Source organism: Triticum urartu, chromosome 3, assembly GCF_003073215.2.
Source record: "Triticum urartu cultivar G1812 chromosome 3, Tu2.1, whole genome shotgun sequence".
Lineage (NCBI taxonomy): Eukaryota > Viridiplantae > Streptophyta > Magnoliopsida > Poales > Poaceae > Triticum > Triticum urartu.
Window position 1 is genome coordinate 740,908,799 of NC_053024.1, and position 21,068 is coordinate 740,929,866.

The window sequence follows — 21,068 nt, forward strand, 5'->3', positions numbered from 1 at the left end:
TACGCTCCATTGTGGAGGACTCTGGTGACGATGAAGGGGCCTTCCCAAGTAGGAGCAAGCTTGTGTGGTTTCTGTTGATCCACTCGGAGGACCAAATCTCCTTCTTGGAAGGCTCGGCTCTTCACATTCCTGGCGTGGAATCGACGCAAGTCTTGCTGGTAAATGGTCGATCTGACCATGGTCATCTCCCTCTCTTCTTCTAGGAGGTCGACTGCGTCTTGCCGGGCTTGTTCTGCTTCATCTTCGGTATAAAGTTCGACTCGGGGTGCGTTGTGAAGAAGATCGCTCGGCAGAACTGCTTCGTCTCCATAAACCAAAAAGAATGGAGTTCTTCCAGTCGACCGGTTCGGGGTGGTCCTTAATCCCCACAGAACTGACGGAAGCTCATCGGCCCAAGCGCCTGCCGCGTGCTTGAGATCACGCATCAGTCGAGGCTTTAGTCCTTTGAGAATCAGACCATTTGCTCTCTCGGCTTGCCCATTCGACTGGGGATGGGCGACCGATGCGTAGTCGACTCGCGTGCCTTCAGAGGCGCAAAAAGCTCTGAACTTGTCCGAATCAAAGTTTGACCCATTGTTAGTGATGATGCTATGCGGGACTCCATATCTGAACGTTAGCCCTCTGACGAAGCTGATAGCAGTGCAAGCATCAAGATTCTTGATGGGCTTAGCTTCAATCCATTTGGTAAACTTGTCGACTGCTACAAGCACATGAGTGAAACCGCTCCTGCCTGTTCTCAGTGGACCAACCATGTCCAGTCCCCAGACAGCAAAGGGCCAGACGAGTGGAATGGTCTTCAGGGCTGATGCAGGCTTGTGTGACATGTTGGAGTAGAACTGGCACCCTCCACACTTGTCGACTATCTCTTTTGCCATCTCATTTGCTCTTGGCCAGTAAAATCCCGCTCGGTATGCTTTAGCCACGATGGTCCGAGAGGACGCATGGTGACCACAGGTCCCCGAGTGGATATCATCAAGGATTATCTGACCCTCTTCTGGTGTTATGCACTTCTGACCGATTCCAGTCGCGCTTTCTCTATACAACTGTCCCTTTATGACTGTGAAGGCCTTGGATCGGCGGACGATCTGTCGAGCCTCTTCCTCGTCCTCCGGGAGTTCTTTCCTTAGGATATACGCGATGTACGGTATTGTCCAGTCGGGAGTGATTGCCAAGACTTCCATGATCAGGTCGACCACAGCAGGAACTTCGACTTCAGTCGGATCTGTGGCACTTTTCGGTTGTGGGGCTTCTTCTATGAAAGGATCCTCCTGGACTGACGGCGAGTGGATGTGCTCCAAAAACACATTGCTGGGAATGGTTTCTCTCTTGGAGCCTATCTTTGCCAGATCATCAGCTGCTTGATTTTTCAGTCGGGGATGTGATGAAGCTCTAACCCCTCGAATTTCTTTTCTATCTTTCTTACTGCGTTGCAGTAGCCAGTCATAGCTGGGCTTCTGACGTCCCACTCCTTCATCACCTGATTAACCACCAAATCTGAGTCACCGTAGACCATGAGGCGCCGGACGCCGAGTGAAATGGCCATGCGCAACCCATATAAGAGTGCTTCATATTCTGCTTCATTATTGGAGGAATTGAAGTGAATCTGGAGAACATATCTGAGCTTATCTCCTCGGGGGGAGACCAATACTACCCCAGCGCCGGAACCATTCAGCATCTTAGATCCATCGAAGAACATGGTCCAGTGCTCCGAGTGAACTTGAGTCGGAAGCTGCTGTTCAATCCACTCGGCGACGAAATCTGCAATTGCTTGGGACTTGATAGCCTTCTTTGCTTCAAACTTGATATCTAGGGGAAGGAGTTCAATCGCCCACTTCGCCACTCGACCAGTTGCATCTCTGTTGTGCAAAATCTCTGACAGTGGAGCGTCGCTGACGACTGTAATGGAATGGTCAGAGAAGTAGTGTGCAATCTTATTTGTGGTCATGTAAATCCCATATACAAGCTTCTGGTAATGGGGATATCTTTGCTTCGAAGGAGTCAAAACTTTAGACACATAATATACTGGGCGCTGAACTCTCAAGGCCTTTCCTTCTTCTTCCCGCTCGACCGTAAGTACTGTACTGACAACTTGTCCCGTGGCCGCAATGTAAAGCAGCAGAGGCTCTTTACTGATTGGGGCAGCAAGCACCGGCTGGGTGGAGAGTAGAGCTTTGAGCTCTGCGAACGTTGCATCAGCTTCTGGAGTCCACTCGAACTTGTCAGACTTCTTCATCAGTCGGTAAAGGGGCAACGCCTTTTCACCGAGACGGGAAATGAATCGACTTAGAGCGGCCAGGCAACCTGTAAGCTTCTAGACATCGTGTACACGCACAGGGCGCTTCATCCGGAGTATGGTGCCAACTTTCTCGGGGTTGGCGTCGATTCCTCGTTCGGAAACGAGAAAACCGAGTAACTTTCCACCTGGAACTCCGAATGTGCACTTTGATGGATTGAGCTTGATATCATATCTCCTGAGGTTAGCAAAGGTTTCGGCAAGGTCAGTCAGTAGGTCGGAACCTTTCCGTGACTTAACCACAATATCATCCATGTATGCTTCTACGTTCCGACTGATCTGAGTGAGCAAACATTTCTGAATCATCCTCATGAACATGGCTCCAGCATTCTTGAGGCCGACGGGCATGGTGACATAACAGAAGCACCCGAATGGGGTGATGAAAGCCGTTTTGATCTCCTCGGGTCCATACAAACGGGTCTGATGGTACCCTGAATAAGCATCTAGAAAAGACAAACGCTCACACCCCGCAGTCGAGTCGACTACCTGGTCAATGCGGGGGAGAGGGAAATGATCTTTCGGGCAGGCCCGATTGATGTGTTTAAAGTCAATGCACATGCGAAGTGACTTGTCCTTTTTGGGGACCATGACAACATTGGTGAGCCACTCGGAGTGGTAAATCTCTCGGATGAACTCCGCTGCTAAGAGCCGAGCCACCTCCTCGCCAATAGCTTTCCTCTTCTGGACGGCGGACCGTCGAAGATGTTCTTTCACAGGCTTGAACTTCGGGTCGACTCGTAGACGGTGCTCAGCCAGCCCCCTGGGAACTCCAGGCATGTCAGAAGGCTTCCATGCGAAGATGCCCCAGTTCTCACGGAGGAACTGGATGAGCGCTTCTTCCTATTTGGAGTCGAGCGTCGTTGAGATGTGAGTCGGGGCAGCATCGGGGTCGGTCGGGTGAATGTGGGCTGGCTTTGTTTCACCGGACGACTGAAAAGCAGATCCTGGAGCAGGCTTCTTGGCTCGTAGCAATTCACTCGGATTAGCAGTCTTCTGGTACTCTTGCATCTCGACAACTGCCATCTGAGCGTCAGCAATCTTTGAGCCTTTCTGAAAATACTCTTCTGCCTTCTTCCGATTGCCTGTAACGGTGATCACACCTTTGGGACCAGGCATCTTCAATTTGAGATACACATAACACGGTCGAGCCATGAAGCGTGCGTAAGCTGGCCTGCCCAAAATGGCATGATAAGCACTTTGGAAGTCCACAACCTCGAATGTCAACTTTTCCTTGCGGTAATTCTTCGAATCACCGAAAACCACATCAAGAGCGATCTGGCCGAGTGATTCGGCTTTCTTTCCAAGAATGACTCCGTGGAAGCTCATGTTACTGGTATTGAGCCTGGACATCGGAATGCCCATTCCTTTCAATGTTTCAGCATACAATATGTTTTGGCCACTGCCACCATCCATCAGGACTTTGGTCAGTCGAGTGCCTTCGACAACTGGGTCGACCACCAAAGCTTGCCTCCCAGGGGTAGCAATGTGCGTAGGGTGATCAGACTGGTCGAATGTGATGGCAGTCTGAGACCACTTCAGATAACTGGGTGTTGCCGGAGCAACCATATTCACCTCACGGTTAATGACTTTCAGTCGACTTTTGCTTTCGACATCAGCAAAAATCATCAGGGTGGAATTGATTTGGGGGTATCCATCGTCACTATCTTCCTTGTCCTCAACTCTGTCCGACTCTTTTTCCTTATCTTTGGACTGTTTGCCCTAAAACTGCTGGATCAGGAGCCGGCACTGTCGAGTGGTATGCTTTGGGTAAATAAAATTACCCTCCTCATCTTTCTTGGTGTGGATGTGACACGGCAGATCCAAAACATCATTTTCATCCTGATCCTTGACTTTCTTGGGCTTCCAGGGGCCTTTGGGTTTTCCCTTGAAATTTCCCTGGGTTGCGGCCAGGGCCTCCCCAGGGGCGGCTGGCTCGGCCTTCCGCTTCTGTTTCCGACTGGAGTTTCCTCCGGTTTCTTGGGCGACTGCCTTGTGCTTGCCACTCCGGAGTCGATCTTCGTCTTCACCATTAGCGTATTTGGTGGCAATCTCCATCATCCGGTTCAGAGACATCTCTCCAGTTCGACCGAACTTCAGATTCAATTCTCTGTATTTAACGCCTTCTTTAAAGGCACAAACTGCCTGGTGGTCGGGCACATTCTCAACTGTGTGATGCAACGTGATCCACCTCTGGATGTAATCCCTCAGAGTTTCATTCGGTTTATGTACGCAAGAACGCAATTCTGTAAGGCCAGCGGGTCGCTTGCATGTTCCCTCAAAGGTTGTGACAAACACTCGGGAGAGGTCCTCCCAAGTGTAGATGCTGCTGGGTGCCAACTGATTTAGCCACGCCCTAGCTGAGCCCTCTAACATGAGAGGCAAATGCTTCATGGCCACCTCATCACTGCCACCGCCAATCTGTACAGCCACTCGGTAATCTTCGAGCCAAGTGTCAGGCTTAGACTCACCGGTGAACTTGCTGACTCCAGTCGCCAACCTGAAGTTGGGAGGAATCACTGCGGATCTGATGGCTCGACTAAAACACTCTGGCCCCGAAACACGCACTCTACTGCTGGCAGGCGCATCCCTGTCGTGGCCTTCTCGGTGAGCTCTGTTCCTGTCAACCAAACCTTGGACGAGGATAGACCTCGCGTCAAAGCCTGGATCCCTGGGGTCGACTGGAATCCTCTGCCCAACACTATGAGGGCGCCTGTCGTCTCGATGTCGAGGCGCATATGACCCACTCCTCGGGGGAGGGGTTGGCACTCGACGTCGACCATCACGATCGGATCGGTGATCATGCTGCTCATTCCTTCTGTACTGATCATGCCGGTCACCACGTCCCTCACGCCTCGGGGGCGATCTCGGGCTGTGAGCTGACTAGACTGTATCTGTTGCAACGGATCGACTGTGGATCCTATTCCGCGACTGAGAAACAGCGGAATTCTGGTTTCCCGCTGCCCGGAGCAACGCTCCGATCTGCAACAAGCCCCTGCCAGCCTCCGACTGGGAGGGCTGAATCGACTCTGCTATACGGGCCGCGGCGGCCAAATTCTGAACTGGGGTTCGGTATACCTGCGTCGGCGGGAAGAGCTGACGTCGACTAGACTCGGGAGCCCGCTGACGCGCTTGCTCGTCGAGTGCTCGCTGGAGATTCTCCAGTCGAGTGCGCTCGGCCAAGTTAGCCAAGCGCGCGTCCTCCAAGGCCCGGGCCTCGGGGGTCTCTCCGACGATAGGAGTGCGGAGCGCGTCCATGTTCCGGCGGCGAAGCTCCTCTCGCTGTAATGACGTGAGAGGTTCGGGGAGATACTCATCGTGGGGATGCGACGGGTCGCCCCCACCCGCGCCTCCATCAGCGCGAGGGAAACCGGGAGGGCTGTGCGTTCCATCGACCGCCAGAACCTCAGCCGCTGGGTCGCTGCTGTCGCACTCGGATGCGGTCTCCGCGGAGCCAGTCAACAGGTCGAACAGGCCGCAGAGGGATTCGTCGGGCTCGATTGCCGCGACTTGTGGGGCGGCCGACTGGCGAGCCGCGGCATGCCTCGCCCACCTCTGAAGTCTCGACCGACCGGAGCGCTTGCGTCGGTGGGAGACAGAGCGGGGAGACGACACGGGGGCCGACCGATACTGGGTCGACGGCTGCCGCAGGAGGACGCCACGAACGCATGCGCGGAAGTGCGTCGCACCGCGGACGGGGAGCGCATCGATGTCGAGTGGTGCCTCCTGAAGCCAGGCGGAGTCGTCGGCGATGAACGTGAGCGCGCCGAGGCGGATCTCGCGGCCCTCCACCAAAACTCCGCACGAAACCATGATCAAAGGGATCGGAATAATCGCAACTTCTCCAATCAGGCGCTAAGATTCCCGCCCCACGGTGGGCGCCAACTGTCGTGGTTCTAACTCTGACAGTGAGGTAGGGGGGTGTGTATGGAGAGGCTAGATCTCAGCTATTGGGAAGTTGTAAACACACGAGGATTACGAGTTCAGGCCCTTCTCGGAGGAAGTAACAGCCCTACGTCTCGGTGCCCGGAGGCGGTCGATTGGATTATGTGTGTGTGAATAACAGGGGTGCGAACCCTTCATCCTGAGAAGGGGGTGGCTTATATAGAGTTCGCCGGCCCCCTCCTGCCCTCAGCAATGCAGGGTTTAAGGTACATTTAAGGTCGGGCGTTACTGGTAACACCCCTAATAAAGTGCTATAATGACCATAAAGACTACTTAACAGCTGACCGTTTGCCTGCAGAGTGACTATAGGTCTCCTGGCGGTCGAGTGGTTGGCTTCATGGTCGAGTGATAGCTTCTTGGTCGAGTGTCTTGAACCCGTCGAGTGGGATACCTTCAAGTCGATTGAAAGGTGACTTCTTCTAGGGATGTCCTAGGGTAGGGCTCCTTGGACGGGTCCGTGCCCCTACCCTAGGTACATGGCTTCATCAGACGGCTTTAGTTGGGCCGTCGGGGTATGCCCATATATGCCTACGGGAGCCGTCGGCATAGATACGGCCGTCGGCAAAACAAGTTTTTCTGGTAGTGCGTGGCTTGGGAGGCCAGGACGGCCATGGAGGCGCAGCTCCTCGGCGGCGACAACACGGGTGGTGGGGGAGGGGTCCGGTCGGCCAAGAGGGCGGGGCTCCCTCGCTTGCGACCGCACAAGGGGCGTGGGATTACCTCCCTGTCGCCGGTGGTGTCCTGGGTGGGCGCAACCCACCTAGGCAGGAGCTTGCTGCCGTTCCCCTTCGACCGACCGGGAGGGTCGGGCGAGGGCCATGGCCGGCGACCGCTGCACTGCTCCTGCTGTGTTGGTCCTCCCCATATGTCCAGATCCGGGCTCCTGGTTCCTTCATTGGTTGGGCTAAGTATTGCCGGAGTTCGAGGTGTGGGTGGCGGTTGGGCGTTGGTGCGGCAGCAGGGGTGGCCTGCTACGCATCCACGGCTTGTTTTCTGATAGGTGTGTGGCGTCTCCGGGGCGGCGGCTCCGGGCGGTGGGCATGGCGGCGCCCTTGCGGCAGGGACCGTCTTGCTAGTGCTGGTGCAGTGTCTTGGCCGTGTGGACGGCGAGGCAGCTCATGGAGGAGGCGTCCATGGGGGATTTGGCGTCAAGGTCACTCCTTTCCCTGATTTGGGTGTTGTCTTCACTGCTATCGATCGGTCTTCCTCGCCTCGCTGTCGTTCCTTCTGGACGATGGAGGTGTGGTTAGTGGTCGTTGGGCGGTAGGTGGTCAGGTCCCCGGCGAAAGCTTTGCCTAACGGTGTCGATGCCGGTGACGGCGACGCTTTCGAGAGTCCTCCTTCGTGCTCTGGGTGAAGCCTTGATCCTTTCCGGACCGGGCGGTGGCGACGTGATGGCGTCGTTCCTTTCCTGGAGGCTCCGTACTAGGAGCAGGATCCCTATCTATTGGTGGTCGAGTGTGGTGGTTGATGTGCCTCAGCAATGTTGTACCAGGCCGTTCTTTTATTTCCTTTCTTTGTTGTGTGTGTCTGCTTCGCTGTGTTCGCTGTAAGGTTATCTATAAGGGCTTCATAAATTAAAAGCCGGGCGATAGCCTTTTCTCTAAGAAAACAGGCATGGCCAATTCAAGAAGGATGCAAAATCTGACAATGTACTGAAGTTTGATTTCTAACACCAACGGCTTCATTAATAGCATCGTCCACGGACATGACATTGTATGTACAGCAACATCCGTTCCATATTAAGTATCACCGGTACTAAATCAGCGATACTTAATATGAAATGGAGGGAGTAATTATTACTAGTAACCAGCTTAATTCCATCTTCGAAACAGTAAACCAAGAGCCAGCCGGCTTTGCTTGGATCAAATTAACATCTTGGACTAATCGATCGACCCAGCAATATAATGAAATTAACAAGCACCATCGAACCCATGAATCACCACACAAAGTTGTACAGTTTAGGCAGAGTAGTACTGAAGATACAGGTCGAGCTGTTGTCTTTGTCCAGGTTTGAAGACGCAGCAAAACGAAGATCTCCACATGTTTGAACCGAGCTAGAATGTAGAATGGCACCACGTAGGCCTGCATGCTGTCTCGAGAAATAAAAAGAAAGAAAGGAATAATGACACTGGATCATCCATCCTCTTCGGCATCGAGCAGAGCACCGCCGCCCGCCAGCCGTCAGATTTAGCTCAGCTCTCCTTGCTATCGCCGCCAGCTCCGGCCCCGGCTCCCTTGTCGTTGGCAACCTCCACCGGCGGGAGGGTATGCAGGGTCAAATACAAGAGAAGAAGAATAGGAGAGAGGTAAGCATTCTGTTGAACAGAGCGCGTGCACTGGCAAGGGGGGGGGGGGGGGGGGGGGGGGGGGGGGGGGGGGGGGTGAAAGTCAGATAGAACATGTCAGGCTTGTAGATGTTGTGGACGATGGAGGCCCTGGCGAGGAGGGAGGCGACCACCACCACCCCCTGCGCCCACCCGGGGTTGATCGCTTTTCATTTTTTGATACAAGGGTGTGTGTGCAATTTCTTTGCCAAATCAGCTCCTTACAATTGGACCCCGCTTTTTAGAAAGTGATCAAACGCAACAAATCGAGCGATCGGTGCTTTCTCCAAAAAAAGATTGCCAGAAACATGATGGCTTTTGCAAAAGAAGAAAAAAAAGAATAGGAACTAAGTATTCTTCCGCAAATCTAGCCGTAATAACTGAAATTGTTTTTACAAAATAAGACTAAAGTTAGAGTATTTGAATAGGTCTGGCACTCTTCTGCTCTCTAGGAGCAAAAGCCCCATCCGTCATCGACTCCACCGCGAATAACGTGGCCCCTGTCTTGACCTCGGATCTCTGCGCCGCTTCTTCGAGGAAATCGGCTGTTTGGGACACAAATCTCAGTTGCCTGAGAAAATAGATGTGTGGTTTACGTATGGTTAAGTTGCAATCCTCCTCCTGATGTCCGGCCGTGACACGTCACCACCCATGCATGACAGTCATGGACCAATGCAAAGGCTACGAAAATTCAAAATACTAGTAACCAAGACAAGTGGCACCCACCAGTAGACATCCCGGACTAATCTTTTGAGGAATATAACAAGCACCATGGATCGATGATCAATCACCATACAAAGAACAATAGTAGTGCAGCAGGTTAAGCAGAGTACATAATAAAAGCTCCAAAAGCTCGAATTGTTTTGTTCACGCCTGTCTGAAGATTACAAAACGAAGAACTCCATCACATATGTTTATAGCGAGCTAGAAATAAAGTAACGGCCCTTAGTTATCTATCCTCTCGAGCCTCGAGCACCGGCGCCGCCGTCCGTCGGGTCTAGCTCAGCTCTCTTTGCCATTGCCGCTGCCGGCGCCGGGTCCGTTGCTGTCCACGACCTCCACCGGCGGTAGAGTCTGCGGTGACATAAAAAGAGAGATGGACCGAGCATCAGAGAGGTGAGCACGCAGGGAAGCATTACGTCGAACAGTTGGGGTGCATGCCCAAGGTGTGGGGGCCTGGGGGTATGAAGGGAACTGAGAGGGACCATGTCTGGCTTGTAGATGTTGTGGACGATGGAGGCGCCGGCGAGGAGGGAGGCGACCACCACCACCGACGACCACGCCAGCGAGGGGGTCCCCGTCGGCACCCGCCCGCCGCCGAACTTCTTCTTGCCGCCGACGCCGCCGTTCATCCTCCTCCTCCTCTTCCTTCCTCCTGGGCCGCGCGAGAGAGTCAGCTGTGGTATGTTTGCGATCCAGTCCAGCCTTGGAGCGAGTACTATTTGCTGGGCTGCGGGGTGGCCGCACATGGGCTTCAGACTAATAATCGCTCCGTTCCTAAATATAAGTCTTTTCTTTATGGAGCACATACGGAGCAAAATAAATGAATTTATACTCTAAATTGCATTTATATACATCCGTATATGGTCTATAGTGAAATTTCTAACAAAGACTTATATTTAGAAACGGAGGGAGTAATAACGGGCCGTCCTCGGTCATTCCATCCGTTCTTCTCAAGAAGAAGAAAAAAAGCAGTCTTCCTCCGCCGGCGGCGAGGCGGCGACCGGAAACAGAATACTTCACCGAGCTCCGTGGCGGCGGCTCTCCTTGGTGGAGCCTCCCTCCCTCGCCCCCCCTGGGCCATTGCCTCTCCCTCTCCGCCCCCGTTCTCGCGCTGCAGGGCGCTGAGGGCACCCGAGGGAGGCGGAGGCGGGTGGCGCAGAGAGATAAGAGGTGAGCTCCCCTGGCCGGCGGTTTCGGATGCCCCGTATGGAAAGAGCGTCGGCGGGTTCGGGGAAGCCGGAGGGCCGTTGATGCTCCTGTCATGCCAGCTCCGGGTACTGCAACCGCAAGATCTACTGCTTCAACGGCGTGGTGTTCGATCTTGGTTGGAACTTGGAAACATGCGAGGTACTGCTATGAGCCAGCCAGCCTCTTGAAACTAAATCACTGTCTAGTATAGGCAAGCGGGGCCTTGGAGTCATTTGAGCTGGTTGTTTTTTTCCTTCAGTTTCATCAGGGCATGGTTTTCTGCAGGAGTTCACTTCTCTCGCGCGCTCCAGTCGGCGTGTCTCTGCCTCTCTGCTAAGCTCAAATGTCACCTTGGAAATACATGTAGCTGTTCCCGGTACCATGCTCATTCTTGTGTGTGCGCTAATTCAAAGTTGGGTGATATCACTCAATGCCATCAATCTCATGGTGTCACGGATTGTTACTGCTTATCTTGACACTGTACAGTGATAGCTGATTATGCCACATATTCAGGATTGCAGACATGGTTTATATTCCTCTGTTTGTGAACTTGGTATGGAAATCTCGGATGCTCCTTTAGAGCACTGAGATTATTAGTTTTCATGCAGTTCCCTGAATATTCGACGGCTATCTTTAAGATTACTAGAGTTCGCATTGATGTATGAGTAGAGTTGGAATTGCTGCTTCCGGAAATCCACATATCATCATGGGGAAACCCTTCTCTGTCATTTGCCAGAGCAGAGCTGGTTTCCGGCATTCAATTTTTGACGCCTTCCTTTTCTTAGAAAGGTTTTACTGCGGTTCTAGTTTAGTCGTCGTTACTAGAAGACTATCTGCATCATTGATTAAATTTAACAGAGGCTACTCAATTTTTTCTCTTAATGTATCCATCACCTATAACAGGTAGTTAACAACTTAACAATTATTTTCTTTACAGTTTTGGATACTCACACTCACAATGCTATTAGGGCTTTATTTTGGAGCTGGATATGTTAGTGCCGGGCTACCAAACCTACTGGTAGGCAGACTTTGTGCTTGTCTTCTATTTATTTCAGCTTCTCTTTTTCACATCAGCCATTCAGCTTGAACTTGTTGCATGTGTCCAGCTTCAGAGTGTCGATGATAGACACCAAAATCATCATAACGTCGACAGCCTTATCTACCGCTTTTTCATGAATTTGGACATGATGTGCTGCATGTTGCTTACATCTATTAATACAAACAAACAACAACAACAAAGCCTTTAGTCCCAAACAAGTAGGGGTAGGCTAGAGGCGAAACCCATAAGATCTCGTGACCAACTCATGGCTCTGTCACATGGATAGCAAGCTTCCACGCACCCCTGTCCATAGCTAGTGCTTACAACTATTAATAAAATGCATTTTTTATTTTCGTACTGAGAAAATCCGGAAATTGTTTTGTAATACCAATTCTTATATAAATCTCTTTTTTAGGTTACTGTGTTGAGATGCTCATTTCTGAATATGCAACAGCGAGGGTGTACAGATGGAATATGTTGCGGTATTCATAGCGGGACTTTTTCCTTGGGCATTAGTTGCTCTGAATGATGACCAGCTGCAGAATCTACCCTTTTTTCAATGCTTCGGAACTATTGTGGAGGGATTTGGCCTAATGTTATGGTAAGTAATGGTTTAATTACAAAATGTTTTCTTAAAACATTTATTATCAATATCCGTGGTATGCCTTTCTCACCTGTAGAGATCTGTTGTTTTCAAATATAATTTGTATTCTGGCAGTGATGAGGTCATCAAACAAGAAATAAGAATACTTACTTTATGATACTGGCATAAGATACAGTTGGATGCTTCACTTTAAACTTGGCCCAAGATATCTTGGACATTTAGTGCCTTACACTAAGCAATCATGTGCCAGTCTCATCATATAGATTTAATTACACTAAGCAATCATGTGCCACATATATATTCAGGATTGTGGCCATAGTTTATATTCCTCTGTTTTTTACCTTGGTAAGTACATGGAGTACCAAGATTTTTTTTCATGAATATTCGGCAGCTACTTTTAAGATTAATAGAGTTCGCATTGATGTGTGCGTAGAGTTGAACTTGGTGCTTCCGGTAGTCCACATGATTCAGCAAAGCATAGGGAAACACTTTGTTTATCTGTCACTCACCAAAAGAGAGCTTGTTTCAGGCTTTCCAATTTGCCGCTTTCTATTTCTCAGAAAGGTTTTGTTGCGGCTCTAGTTTAGCCGCCACATCCTCCTCCTCGCCAAGAAGACTGGGTGGAGACGCCGTAACTTGCCTGACCTCCTAGTCTGTGAGTCCATCGCACGGCGTTACCAGCTAATCCCACGAATGGAGGAAAACCACCGATTCATTGGTGTATTCCTCCATAGTTTCAGGGAGAAACTAGATACCTCGTGGTGGGACCGCACCATCGATGCCCAGGTGAACTGACTATCTTTGGGAAATTTGCCTGTAATGGCTCCACTGCCTCTTCTCAGCCTGGTAAAGCTCACAAGTATGAAGCTGAGGATAAATATTGCCCAATTGCAAAGGACAGTTAAACTGAAAAAAATGTGGAAATAGATGGCGGGGTACTGAAGATGTGGAAAATAATTGTACATGTTCACTCTTTTCGAAGAAAAACCTGTACATGTTCACAGGTAAGAATATTCCTGATACATAGTCGCATGGCTTTGTTTGTTTGAAGTCTTGTTCAAACTGCGCAGAGTTACGCGTATACCCAAAATACAATTAATATTTGGGTAAGGAACCCGTTGACGAGCAAAATATGCTAATCCAACTAACAACCACTTGGAGGGATTTAAACCTACTTTCTTTTGGGACTAAAAACATCTACTTGGAGGGATTCAGACCTACTTGGAGGGCACGACACGCCAAAGCCAGCATTGTGACAGAGGTATTACTTGATACACTAATCAAGGCCATATATATAACTACTCACATCCAACAAGGAGCCAAAGCTCTTGATCGACCAGGTCCCTTCTGATGGCCAACAGAGTAAACCGCATAGCGCTGGCACGCAGAGAGTCACCGGCTGGGCCGACGACGCTGCACGACATCCCCGACAAGCTCCTCAAGCTCATCCTCTTGTACCTCACCTCGCCCCACTGGCTCGTCCGAGCAGCGGCCACCTGCAAGCGATGGCGCCGCATCATCGTTGATGCAAACTTCCTCTCTGAAATTGGTTCCATCCCCCATTCCTCATCTCTTGTTGCAGGCCATTATCATAACCACACAGCCCCTGTTGACGGCCGCTGCCTCAGCTTTGTTCCTTCCTCGCCAGCACTAGATGTCAGTAGCCGGCACTTCTCCCTGGACTTCCTCCCTCCAGGCGGCAGCAGGTCATGGGAGATCGTTGATAGCCGCCACACCCTACTCCTCCTCGCCAAGAAGAAGACTGGGTGGAGACGTCATACCTTGCCTGACCTCGTAGTCTGCGAGCCCCTCACACGGCGTTACCAACTAATCCCACGCATGGAGGAAAAGAAATACCACCGATGCATTGGTGTATTCCTCGATGGTTTCAATGACAGAGGAGATACCTCGAGGTGGGGCCGCGCCATCGATGCAATGTCGAGTTTCAGAGTGATTTGCCTGCTCTTCAATGAGCACATCGGGGTATGTGATAACATTGGCACAGCAAACGCCTATGTGTTCCATTGGTTCATCGTCAAGTACCCAGAGAGGGCCAGTCCTGAATTCCGCTTCCATGCCACGGAATCCCTGCATTTCCTTGGTTGTGCCCAAATTTCTATATTTTGGACCATGCAAGATGACCCTTCCTCTTTGCTAACTTATAATTTCCAGTGGAAAGACGAGTTTGAGATCCTCGCATTGCCGGACCACATCCGAGGATCGGCTTTGTGGGTTCTCGATATCGACAACGACGACAGGTTGCATCTTGTTTGCTTGCAGGGCGACAACCTTCGCATCTTTGCGGCAAGGCGGTATGATAGCCCCGATTGGGAGCTTCAGAAGGGCATCCAATTAAAGGAGGCTACCCGTGGACTGAAAGGGCACAGGGATGAGTACTTTCGTCAGTCTACGAAGATTGTCTCAACCAGCACGAGCTCTATTGTGTTCTTTCCGGCAGAGGAGAAATGGCTATTCTCCACTGACTTTGAGACCATGGAGGTGGCGAAATACAAATACATGACACTTTTTTTTTGAAACTGTGGCTTATCTCCGTGTGAGCTTCCATGGCTACCTGCCATTCGTGCTTGTATTGTGCCTTGTACTTGTACAAGACGGGGCAGTGGCCGATGTTCTGATATTTGTATATGTCGAAGTCTCTAATTACATTTTCTAGCGTTGTCCGTAAATCTTCAGATTTTAAAAATGCATTGTTGGGAGCCATACAATCATTGTTCGAGGGCTCAATGTACAACCTTTTATCTTCCTCTGAACTCCAGCATTGAGCCCAAATGGTCAAGACATTCCTCTTGGCTTTATCAACCATCAGCTATCATCTATGTTGGGTAGTTCCATTGCTTCCTATTAGCCCGGAAATTGAAGGTTATATCTTATATGCAGATAGTGTTTTCGGAATCAGCATTCACCCTATATTTTGGGAGTTTTTTAGCCGAGGTCCAAAGGCGCATGATGCACATCAGGAAGCCAGATGGGGCGGTGGAGTACTGTAGCTGTGTGGAAACTTCAGGAGAAGAGGACCACCAGCCAGGTTAGTGCGTGCACTGCTTTTTTTAATTTTTGATGCGACTGATGCACATGCATTCTTTGTGCTTCAGTCAAATGAGCTAATCAATTCACTTAATTTTGCGTGTGATTTGAAGCTCCTTGACTAGAATAAATAGAACACAGTACAACCTTCAACTAACAGAATTAGGTAAAGCTCTTAGTCTTGGGCATACAGATCAAGCTGCAAAGATTTGGTCAGCCACTGTAGATCAATTTATTTATTTTATTTTTTTGCGTGGGGGGTATATCGATTCAATTTCAATTACAACATGAAAACTATTCTGGTCTAGATTCATAATACATCGTATGAGCCAAATCTAACACTTCGTGCATTCTTAAACCCATATGTATTACAGTAGCACTTTTGACTTTTTGTTTACGGTACTTTGTTTGGTTCATGAGTGCTCAAAACGAAACTTTGTATCTATATTTCTTTAATGACAGTCCGGATCTTCCTTGTCTATGGTGATTCCGTAGGCTGATGTGTATCTACACGTGCCTTTTTTAATCGTTGCACTCATTCCATGCAAGACAGGTGCGCATCAAGGTGGGCACTAAGAGCATCTTCAACAGGCGCCGGTCGCGCCGCGCGCAAAAAACACATATGCCGCACGCGCATCGGCGCGCCCGCGCCAGCCGCCGTGCTAAAATGCAGCGCGTGCGCCACTCCAGCAGCGCGCAAAAAAGCAGTGCACGCGCTTATTCTAGGCTATCGAAAAATAGATAAATTGCATAGCTTAACGATACAAAGGTATTTTACATCGGAAACATAGATTGCATAATAATTAAAAACGACAAACGATAAAACACGAGATAGATTGCATAAAAAAACTAGTCTAAGTCGCTATCATCACTATCGTCATCCTCTTCGGCGGTGTCGTCAGAGGTATCCAGCCAGATGTCCAACCACCGATCATCATCCGGCGTGAAGAACGACTGCCCACCTGCTTCAACGAGATCGGACTGCGCGTTCGCCAACGCCTTGCGCCGACGCCTTTCCAACCGCACCTCGCGGCGCCTTCGCGTGTCCTCCTCGCGACGCCTTGGCCAGCTGTAGGACTGCTCGTAGGCGACATCCTCCGGGTGGCGGCGCCGCCACTCCGCCATGACCCGCTCGTCCTCCTGGGCGACGAGGAGGCGGCGCTGCCGCTCGGCGTGCTCCGCACGATCTTGTGCCGTGTTCAGACGCGGCGGCGGGGCACGGTCGAGCGCTTGCTGGAGCGTGTAGACATCCTGGAAGTTCATCTGGCCGCGCGGCCGGCCTAGGCGCCACGCCGCCGCGTCGTACGCGCGGCCGGCCTCGCGCGCTGTCCCGTACGTGTCGAGGCCGAGCCGGAGATCGCCGGAGCGTATCTCTGCGTAGTAGCCGCCGTTGGGGCGCAGGCGGACGCCGCGGTAGCCGGACGCTCCACGACGACGCGGCGGCATGGCGGCGCGTCGGTGGCGGGGCGCCGGGGCGGCGGAGGCGTGTCGGTGGCGGGGCGCTGGAGCGGCGCGTGGCAGAGAGAGAGGAAGAGGAGACGTGGAGAGGCGCGTGGCGCGCGCCACATTTTATAGGTGCGCCGGAAGCGACGCGCAAAAGATGGCGCGCGAGCTAGCGCCTTTTCATGCGCGCGCAAGCGGTTTCCGCGCGCGTGGTTTTTCCGCCGCCACTGGAGCGCGGCAAAACGCCCCGCGCGCGCTAAAGACTGCGTTTACCGTGCGCGCGTCGTTTCGCGTGGCCGTTGGAGATGCTCTAAGGCACTAGTATGGGTAGTTGTTCTTGTGGACAACGGCTGGCCAAAGTCCATGGGAAATGATAAAAATTCACTTGAAGAGCGCACCAGTATTACACCTTGTGAACGCCGCACAATACCTTCCTAGGCGTAGCACCATAGATACGTTTGGTCAAAGAGTAAAAACAGATGAGTTATCATCGCCCTGAATCATGTTGGATCTTTATTACCAAAACAGAGGGCAATGAAAGCCTTATTACATGGCCAAGATAAGAGTCCTTTGTACTTGAAAATAATGATATATATAGTGAATAATGTATATATGGCGATACTACTACGAAGAGATCGCCCGCAGCTTAATTTGAGCACCATGCATGGGACGCAACATCATTACGGTATGTGGGGCGTGAGTATATGACGGCGCGAGCTCAAACTCAAAGCACCGAAGAATCATGCACAACGCCATCTTGGCCTCAAGGAGTGCAAAATTCTGACCGATACATATCCGTGGCCCCCATCCGAACGGGAAAAATGCTCCCGGTTCCTTGGACGCCTTGAAAATCCCCTCAGCGAACCTATCGGGCCTGAATTGGTGGACGTCGTCTCCCCAGATATCCTTGTCGTGGTGGGTGTACAACACAGACATCTCGAAAATCACGCCGGGTGGGTACCTGATGCCTCCGATCTCAATCTCCTTGTATGTCTGCCGGGTGAATGCACTAGCCGGTGGGTACAACCGGAGAACTTCGTAAAGAATCATTGTCACCTATGTACAACATATATATTAATTAGATACCATGCCTATGATCCTATATATGTTTGCAGCAACTCAAGTAATTTCAATAAATGTACTCACGGTTTTTAGTCTATTAAGACCCTCGTAGTCAAGCTTATGTTTTCCAAATAGGCCAAGAACCTCCTCCCTTGCACGGTCCTGCCACTCTGGGTGCATGCTAAGTACGACCATTGTCCATGTAAGTAATATTGATGTTGTCTCCATCCCTGCAAAGTAGAACAACTTGCACTCCTCTATTACCTCTTCTATGGACATTCCTGGAATGGATTGGCCATTTTCATTTACGTCTGTCTTGTTTGACTCCAGCAACAAGCCGAGCAAGTCATTGTTTGTGCTTCCTCCTTCTTGCATAGCTTGCATCCTTTTCCCAATTAGAGCTCGTAGAATGGACTCTATCTCGTTGTTAATTTGACGCATCCTTCGATTATTTTTAGTAGGGAAGGACCTAAAGTGCACTTATGTTGTCAGTATACCAGCTAATAAGCACAAAACACCTGGACGGTGGTGGCAAGGTGGAAGTAGTACTAACTAGTAAGATAAAATTCTATTTGTAAATACATTTCTAGAAGAGAAAAAAGGTAACTCACATGTAACCCGGAATCATGATCTTGTGAATGGCTGCCATGAACCGCCCGACTTGCTCAGACTGCAGTTGAAAAATCCTTCTTCCTTCAAGATAACTGCTGCCGAATGCGGTGCGTGAGATGACATCTCCGGTGAGGCTCTGGAGCTCTAAGGAAGCATCCACCTCACACGAGCCGTCGGGACCAAGGGACTGTGCCCATTTGTTAACAAGCTCTTCACAACACAAAGAGAAGGCTGGCAACATGATCTGTAAATTAAGCGAGCGAATCAGTCACACGCACACTTGTCACAAACGCTATCAAAAAGAGCTAGCTGCAACCGCAGGTAGGTACCTTGAGCTTCTCGACATGGAACGCGGGGTTGAGTATCCTTCTGTGCTTAACCCATTTCTCACCCTCGTGGGTCGCTACGCCTACGGCGAGGAGCTTGGACAGCGCTGGGAACTTGACCTTCTGGATGTGCCCAAACTTGTTGGACATCACCTCCCTGACCAGGTTAGGATCAGTGATGCTCACCTTGGGAACCGGACCGAACCAGGAGATGCACTGCTTGCCGTGCTCCTCGACGGTGTTGTAGAGGAAAGGCAAGACGTGGGCGCCGATGTCGTGGCAGCGCAGCGGCAGGGGCTTGGACCATGCCTCTTTGTTTTGCCTGCCGTAGTCACTCATGTCGCCGAGGAGGAAACTGTATGACGTCCCACGAAGGCCCTGGGCGCGAAGAGCCCGCTCCAGGCGCCTCGGCCGCCACCACAGCTGGTCTAGCAGTCGGATGGTTGGCCACAGGAGCGCCAGGCCCAAGAGGCCGCAGGCGATGTAGCTCCATGGTAGTGCTGGACTCAATACGGATTCAAGATTCATTGCTTCCCTCTCTAGGTCACAGAAGTGGGTGCAAGAAGAAAGGCTGGAAACCAGTCAAGTGTGATTGGATTGGATTGGTAGTCAGAACTCTGAATATATACAAGTGTCATTAGGACACATAAGTCCTGTGTGCTCATTTGTTTAAGTTTCTTCCGCTGCAAGTAATGCTGTCGTATTTGGGCATCTTAGTCAATCAGACGCCATAGTCAGTGCCACGTTCCTAATTAAGGAACTTGGCAGGCAAGAAACTACAATCTTTTTTAACCATCAAAAGAGAGAGAGGGTTTGAAGAAGCAACGGAAGGTTAAAATAATATTACTACTCAGATGCAACAAATAGCACAGCGGTTGTTATCGCCCATGTTAGCTCTGCCTTTCTGCTGAGAGCTACTAGTTGTTATGAAGGTCTGCCGCCTTGTGTGGACCGTCCTATCCATCGTCATGTTCTCGAGGATTCTGTACTACATGGCACTATATTATAGGTGATGTCTCCTAACCCTCAAATATGGCGACGACCTCATAATACACTAGTGTCAAAAAAATGCTTTTATATTATGGGACCGAGGGAGTAGATGCTTAACAAAGTAGCACCAGCCAGCTACATGAGGTATCAGTAAACTGGTCTGCATGCAGGATGCAGTCTGAGCTTATTACAAAGTGATGTTATATTGTCCATTATGAGTAGCAGTGGTACTGGGCATACTGGGCCCTTGCCTTGATGGTGCATGTAACCTTAATTACCGTTAGCAATGTTGTTGTCAAATCCAAAGTGCTGTCAGTTAGTCAGCCTGTGACAAAAAGGCAAAGAAAGAAGACAACGGAGATCAGATCATAGGTCAGGTACACACTGCCTCGTATACCATTCAAAACCTGATTTGGAATGAAAATATGGATTCAAATTTGTACAACAGTTCCTATTTCTGGAACCTGAGTGAGTATAAAATGGTCAAGATCATGCTGCTCAATTCACAAATTATTAACCGATGATGGTGGCATGTCAAATTATCTTCCTGGTAAGATATAGAGTAGCTATTTTTTAGGGAACGATAAGATGTAGCTGAAACACAGTTTTGCCTTTTTTTCGAGAACATCAATATGTTTTCAAATTTGTGTACATTTTTTCTAAACCCGAACGCTTTAAAAAATTAAATTCGGAACACTTACGGAAAACAAACATTTTTAAAATTTGTGATTTTTTTTTAAATTATGTTTTTATTAAATTACTAATTCTTTTTAAAATTGTAAACTTTTGTTAAAGAAGAAATGGAATATCTATTAAAGAAAAGGAAAAAAAATAAAATAAAAAATTACAATGGAAAACATTAGAAAGACACAAAAACCAATAAACCAATGAAAACTAGACCAGAAGCTTCTAGAAGGTTCCCGAAACCGCGGAACCAAGATAGAAAACCTGGTCGCTAAATCGGCCGACCTATTTCGGTTGATTGCTAGTCAGCTATATGCTTTCAGCCGACATTCCACGTTTGTAACATCGGAAATATACCCTAGAGACAATAAAAAATATTATTATTTATTTCCTTGTTCATACCTAATGTTTAGATCTCTATGCTATAAGTGTTATGTGCTTGAATGTGAGATTCAGAGAATAACTCAGAAGCATGTGTGGATACATAAACACAATAATTCGTTCCAAATCTTGCCTCAAGAGTAGCTCATATGCTACATGATGATCCTGTTTTTCTAAACATAGGGCATTGTTAAAGTGACAAGGATGCTGGCCACGATGAGAGCACATTGTTATCGGAACAATGGTGCTGAATAGACACATCCGAATAGTATACTGCAATATCACATCGTCACATGTTATTGGTATTATCATACAGATGTTAACGTATACTTACTTCCTCAGAGCGTGAGAGTATTAAGTACCTTCATGTCGTACTGTGTACATCGGAGTTCATCAAACATTACCTGTA

General features: G+C 49.8%; 3 protein-coding genes across 8 annotated transcripts; 1 reads left to right on the forward strand and 2 right to left on the reverse strand.

Moving 5' to 3' along the window:
- Positions 1-9,297: 9,297 nt before the first annotated feature.
- LOC125546374 lies at positions 9,298-9,990 on the reverse strand. Its single transcript, XM_048710628.1, has 2 exons — positions 9,768-9,990; positions 9,298-9,636 (listed from the first exon to the last, which is right to left on the reverse strand). The coding sequence occupies exons 1-2, from the start codon at positions 9,912-9,914 to the stop codon at positions 9,565-9,567; spliced, it is 219 nt and encodes a 72-aa protein (XP_048566585.1). The 5' UTR covers positions 9,915-9,990; the 3' UTR covers positions 9,298-9,564.
- Positions 9,991-10,199: 209 nt separating this feature from the next.
- LOC125546373 lies at positions 10,200-15,436 on the forward strand. Of its 6 annotated transcripts, none has more exons than XR_007300618.1 (5): positions 10,200-10,632; positions 10,759-10,849; positions 11,411-11,491; positions 11,928-12,113; positions 15,015-15,436. XR_007300618.1 is itself a non-coding variant. In XM_048710626.1 (5 exons), exon 5 carries the CDS (start codon positions 13,467-13,469, stop codon positions 14,649-14,651), a length of 1,185 nt encoding a protein of 394 aa, XP_048566583.1. In that variant the 5' UTR covers positions 10,200-10,632; positions 10,759-10,849; positions 11,411-11,491; positions 11,928-12,113; positions 12,646-13,466; the 3' UTR covers positions 14,652-15,008. The 6 variants fall into 6 exon arrangements, 5 of the variants coding, with proteins under 5 accessions (XP_048566583.1, XP_048566579.1, XP_048566581.1 ...); XM_048710626.1 differs by lacking the exon at positions 15,015-15,436 and adding an exon at positions 12,646-15,008; XM_048710622.1 differs by lacking the exon at positions 15,015-15,436 and having other exon boundaries at positions 11,928-15,008.
- Positions 15,437-17,088: 1,652 nt separating this feature from the next.
- LOC125546372 (cytochrome P450 72A15-like) lies at positions 17,089-19,185 on the reverse strand. The gene is made up of 4 exons (XM_048710621.1): positions 18,608-19,185; positions 18,278-18,522; positions 17,751-18,135; positions 17,089-17,660 (listed from the first exon to the last, which is right to left on the reverse strand). Exons 1-4 carry the CDS (start codon positions 19,130-19,132, stop codon positions 17,229-17,231), a joined length of 1,587 nt encoding a protein of 528 aa, XP_048566578.1. The 5' UTR covers positions 19,133-19,185; the 3' UTR covers positions 17,089-17,228.
- Positions 19,186-21,068: the final 1,883 nt, after the last annotated feature.